General features: G+C 51.0%; 1 protein-coding gene across 1 annotated transcript in view; it reads left to right on the forward strand.

The window, feature by feature from the left end:
* The window catches only part of SYT3 (synaptotagmin III), a 21,306-nt gene that overhangs the window by 5,292 nt on the left and 10,077 nt on the right, over window positions 1–5,937 (forward strand). The window contains exons 2-3 of the mRNA XM_006868141.1: window positions 1,843–2,362; window positions 5,412–5,793. Coding sequence (XP_006868203.1) covers window positions 1,843–2,362; window positions 5,412–5,793 — 902 coding nt within the window. The remainder of the gene's footprint in view (window positions 1–1,842; window positions 2,363–5,411; window positions 5,794–5,937) is intronic.

Here is a 5,937-nt window from a genome sequence, read left to right on the forward strand (position 1 = left end):
ACACCAGGACTCGCTAAGACACTTGGTGTTAAGTGCTATGGAGTTGGTTCTGACTCATTGCCACCCTGTATAGGGTTTCTAAGGAGTGACTGGTGAGTTTGAATCACTGACCTTGCGGTTCACACCGACCTTGAGGTTGAGTGCTTATCCTATGGTACCACACCAGGACTCCATAAAACACTTAGGTTTGTGATCTACAGTTAAACCAAAGCCAAAATCTGCTTCCAGAGAATCACCTCCAACCTCATAGCAACTCTGCATAGGGTTTCAGAAACAATACATCTTCATAGAAGCAGAAAGCCTCATCTTTCTCCTGAAAAGTGACTGGAGAGTTTGAACTGCCAACCACATTGTTGGCAGTCCAGTGCTTATCCTCCAGTGCCACCAAGGCTCCTCGTGGTATACAGTTGTTGTTGTTAGGTGCCATCAAGTCGGTTCCTACTCAGAGCAACCCTATGCATAACATAACTAAACTCTGCCTGTTTCTATCCCATCCAAACAATGGTTCGGTCTCAGTGCCTTATTACTGACACTGTGTCAGATCACCTCATTAGGGGTCTTCCTCTTTTTCACTGACCCTCCACTTTACCAAACTATGTCCTTCTCCAGGGCCTCATCCTCTCTGATAACATATCCGAACTATGAGAGACGAAGTCTCACCATCCTGGCTTCTAACGAGCATTCCGGCTGTACTTCTTCCAACACCGATTTGTTTGTTCTTTTGGCAGTCCATGGTACTTTTAATATTCTTCTCCAGCACCATAATTTAAATGTATTGATTCTTCTATGGTCTTCCTTATTCATTGTCCAACTTCATATGCATATGAGATGATTTAAAATACCATGGTTTGGGTCAGGCGCATTTATGTCCTCAAACTGACAGCTTTGCTCTTGAACAGTTTTAAAGTTTTTTGCAGCAAATTTGCCTAAGTGTAGATTGTGGATCTACGTAAAGTGGCGTCTTTGGTATACGGTTGTTGTGGTATAATGTTGTTGTTGTTGTTGTTGTTAGGTGCCATCAAATCGGTACCGAGTCATAGCGACCCTATGCACAACAGAACGAAACACTGCCCAATCCTGGGCCAACCTCACAATTGTAGTAGTCCATAAATGCTTGCTACTGTATCACACAGCTATGCATGCCTTTACCACAATCAATGTAAGATGTTTCTTATTTAGCAGATGAGAATTCAAAGCCTCAGAGGGGTTAAGACATATTCCCAATCTGACCAATCTACCTACCCTCTCCTTGATCATCTCTGAGCATCTGGCGAGACCTTGGTCCTATCCAAGGAGCGCTGGTGGTGCAGTGGTTAAGCGCTCAGCTGTTATCTGAAAGGTCGGTGGTTGAAACCCATCCGTTACTCCGCAGAAGAAAGATATGCCAGTCTGCTTTTATAAAGATGACAGCTTTGGAAATACCCATGGGGCAGTTGTACCCTGTCATTTACGGCTACTGTGAGTTGGCATCGAGTGAACAGTAGTGGGTTTGGCTTTGGACCAGATCTTATACGGTTTATGTGTCCTCTTACTGAAAAAGGCAATATAGGCTAGCAATGAAGAGAGGGAAGTCTGGAAACAGGCTGCTGAATTCAAATCCCAGAGCTGTCATTTTTGCTCTGTGATGCCTTCAACATGTCACTCAACCTTTCAGTGTCCCATCTTCCAAACAGTCATTCAGAAACAACCACCAGAGTTGTGGGGCTTAAATTAAGACCCTATATGTACATTGTTTATGACAACGGGTGGTGGCAAGTCCTAGCTAGCTCTTTGGGGTCAGCAGTGGGCAGATGAACTCTGATCCCACCCCTGACCCTTGATTTCTGTCCTCACCCTCTCCAGACATCTCCGTCAGCCTGCTGTCGGTCATCGTGACATTCTGTGGCATTGTCCTCCTGGGTGTCTCCCTTTTCGTGTCCTGGAAGCTATGCTGGGTACCCTGGAGGGACAAGGGAGGCTCGGCCGTGGGCGGCGGCCCCCTGCGCAAAGACCTAGGCCCTGGGGTCGGGCTGGCAGGCCTGGTTGGAGGCGGCGGGCACCACTTGGGGACTGGCCTTGGTGGTCATCCTCTGCTGGGCGGCCCACATCATCATGCCCACACAGCCCACCATCCACCCTTCGCTGAGCTGCTGGAGCCAGGCAGCCTGGGAGGCTCTGACCCCCCTGAACCTTCCTACTTGGACATGGATTCCTATCCCGAGGCTGCTGCGGCTGCGGTGGCCGCTGGGGTCAAACCAAGCCAGACATCCCCTGAGCTGCCCTCTGAGGCTGGGGCAGGCTCTGGACTACTCCTGTTGCCTCCCAGTGGTGGGGGCTTGCCCAGTGCCCAGTCTCATCAGCAGGTCACCAGCCTGGCACCCAGGTGAGAGAGAATATTGGCAGTTGGGAGTCCACTCTGAGTACCTGCCCCTCCTCTGTGTTTGTTTCCTATCTATGGCTCTACTGAGTTCTGGGGAGAGAGAGGACTGAAGGCCGGGTGTCCGGAGTCCTTGGGCAGGAGGGGACTTGGGGAGTGAACACTTAGATCTTGGAGAAAGAGAAGGCTGGAGCCTGCCCCTCAGACTCCTAGGTTTAAGGAATGAGGGGTGGGGGTCTGGATACCTGAGTATGAATGGGGGGTGGGGGTGGTCAGCACATCTGGATCTGAGGAAGGAGGGAACTATGGGGTCAAGATTCTTGGGTCTGACAGAGGAAGAGTCTAGAACTGGAGTCTAGAACTTCAGGGCCTCAGGAAGGGAAAATTTGGGGCTTTAATTGTCAAGATGAGGAGGTGAAAGGAAATGAGATTCAGCACTCTGAATCCTGTCTCTGAGCCAGGATTTGTGTTAGGAGCTAAAATTCATTCATTCATTTTTCGCATTCTGCATGTGCTCGTATAAACTGAGCATCTATAGGATAAGCACTGGACTGTTAACCACAAGGTCAGCAGTTCAAACCCACCAACTGCTCTACTGAAGAAAGATAAGGCTGTCTGCCCCTGCACAGACTTACAGCCTCCGAAATCCTATGTAAGGTTGCTACAAGTCACAACTGAGTTAATAGCAGTGGTAGACTTGGTATGGTTTGGTATTCTACTAGGAGTCCTGGGGGTGGTGTAGGATAAGCAAGGTCGGCAGTTCAAACCCACGAGCCCTCTGCAGGAGGAAGATGAGGCTTTCTGCACCCTTACAGATTCCCAGCCTCAGGAACCCTATACAGGGTTGCTATGAGTAAGATCCCACTTGATGGCAGTGGGTTTGGTTTGTGGTTAATGTGAGCTAGAAGGAGCCTGTGACGCAATCGTTAAGCACTTGGTCACTAACCAGTCAGTAGTTTAAACCCACCATGTGTAATTTCCATGTGTTTACAACTGTGTTCCCTAGGGTTTTCAATGGCTAACCTTTTTGGAAGTAGATCTTTAGACCTTTCTTCTGAGATGCCTCTGGATTGCTGACCCAACCATCACGCTTTGGGTCAGCAGCCAGGCCGACTCCAGAAGGTAGGAAGGAAGTTCATGGGAGAAGTGGTCCTTAGTCTACAGGTCTGAGATTCATGGGAAATGTAATTTGAGTTTCCAAGGATGGAAACACAGGTCTGAGCTCCCATAATAATGATGATGAAGCTGAAGCCCGAAGGGGGCAAGTGACCTACTCAAAGTCACCTGCGAGCAAGGCAAGAGTAGCTGAAGTATCTCCCCCTTGAATCCTGTACCCTCGCTCCCCAAGCCCTGTGTGTGACAACCCAGCACATGCTGAGGCTGCCTTGGTGGCATTCCAGGTACAGTTGTGCCTTTTGAGCACAGCACATTGCCAAGGCCCCATCACCTGGACTTGTCACCCTGGGTGTGAAGGTCCACACAGGAGAAACAGAGGTGTAAGAAGGGGTCCTGAGGATGGAGAATTTAGTAGTTGGGAGAGAGCAAGTGAGGATGGGTATTTGCCCCACTGATCTAGCCAGAAGATAAGGACTGCAGAGGAGGTCTGGGTTTGTGGGAAGACGCTGAGGTCAGGGGTCTGATGGATAGCTGGGGGCCAAAGGCTGGACTAGGCAGGAGCTCAGGAGACGGACTGAGCAGATATCAGCCTGGGGATACTCTTAGAAACATGGGGTGTAGATGAGTGTGTGGGGAAGAGGAGGAAGAGTGAATGGGAAAGGGAGAAGACAGGAAGAAATGAGGGTGAGGGTGAGGATGGAGCTCTGGGTGCCACCAACAGGTATGGGCACCAGGGAAGGAAGAGAGGAAGGAAGGGAACAATTCTAGGTAGGTACGTAGATGGAACTCACAGGGTTGCTATAAATCGACTTAAAAAAATTTTTTTTATTAACTTATTTATATATTTGGTTTATGTAGAATGGGGGGGCTCTGGTGGTGTGGTGGTTAAAGCACCTAGTTGTTCACTAAAAGGTTGGCCACTTGGAACCCGCCAACCACTCTGAGGAAGAAAGATGAGGCAGTCTGCTTCCAGAAAGATTTACAGTCTTGGAAACCCTATGGGGCAGAGTCACGATAAGTTGGAATCAACTCAAAGGTAGAGTTTGGTTTTTGATTTGTGTAGGAAAGGAGGGAGGAAGGGAGGAAGAGGAACGTTCTAAGAAGAATAGGAGAGAGGAAGGAAAAGACAAACCCACTTCTATGGATTCTGACTCACAGTGATCCTTTTGTTGTTGTTGTTAAGTGCCATCGAGTCGGGTCCGACTCATAGCAATCCTTTAGCAGAGTAGAATTGCTCCATAGAGTTTCTTTCTAGCATGGAGTGGCTTGTGGTTTCAAACCTGTGACCTTCCGTTAGCGCTTAGCCACTGCATCACCAGGGATCCTGAGAAGGAGGAAGGAAAGGGAACATTTTAGGCCAGGGTGGAGGAAGGTCACATGGGAGAGGTTGAGGCCACAGCAAGGGCCAGGGCTGTGGGGAATGGAGGAGAGGAAGGGATTGGAGAGATTTCAAAGAGGATACAAGGAAGTTCAGTGCTGTGTAGGAAAGGAGTCCTGGTGACGTTGGTGGATTAGGCATGGGACTGCTAAACGTAAAGTCGGCAGTTCAAACCCACCTGCCGCTCCTCAGGAGCAACATGAGCCTGCCTGCTCCTGTAAAAATGACAACCTTGGAGACGCTCACTAGGAATCCGAATGGACTCCCTGGTAGTGGGGTGGGTGCTGTATGGGAATCCAGGGGCTCATGGAAAGCTTGTTCCAGGTCATCTGTTGGAATCCAGGAGCAGGCCACTGGAGGCGGGAACTCATTTAGATGTGAGAATCATCTCCCCTTGCAGACTGAGAGAAACAGGTTCAAAGAAGGCAAATGACTTGCTCCAAGTCACACAGTGAGCAAGGGCCTCCTGGCTGTGAAGGGTTGAGAAAGAGGTAGTCAGTGGTGGAAGGGACTGACCCCACCTTGGTCTTCCCAAGCCCACCTCTCACTCCACTCTCACAGGTACCCCGCTCTGCCCCGGCCCCTCACCCAGCAGACACTGACTCCGCAGCCAGATCCGGGCAGTGAGGAGCGGCCTCCCGCCCTTCCCTTACCCCTGCCGGGCGGCGAAGAAAAAGCCAAACTCATCGGGCAGATCAAGCCGGAGCTGTACCAGGGCGCCGGGCCCGGCGGGCGCAGGGGCCCCGGAGCCCCGGGCTCGGGCGAGGCTGGGGCGCCTTGTGGTCGCATCAGCTTCGCCCTGCGTTACCTCTACGGCTCCGACCAGCTGGTGGTGCGCATCCTGCAGGCCTTGGACCTCCCGGCCAAGGATTCCAACGGCTTCTCGGATCCCTATGTCAAGATCTACCTGCTGCCTGATCGCAAGAAAAAGTTTCAGACCAAGGTCTGGGAGGTGGATGGGACATCCAGGTCCTGCGGGAGGGGGCTAGGGGCGGGGACTCAGGGAGGAGGGGTTGGGGGTCAGGACTTGTGGGTTTGTGCGTGGAGGGGCTTGGGAACAGGACTCCTGGGTTTGAGGGAAGAGGGG

The sequence above is a fragment of the Chrysochloris asiatica genome, unplaced genomic scaffold (assembly GCF_000296735.1).
Source record: "Chrysochloris asiatica unplaced genomic scaffold, ChrAsi1.0 scaffold00116, whole genome shotgun sequence".
Lineage (NCBI taxonomy): Eukaryota > Metazoa > Chordata > Mammalia > Afrosoricida > Chrysochloridae > Chrysochloris > Chrysochloris asiatica.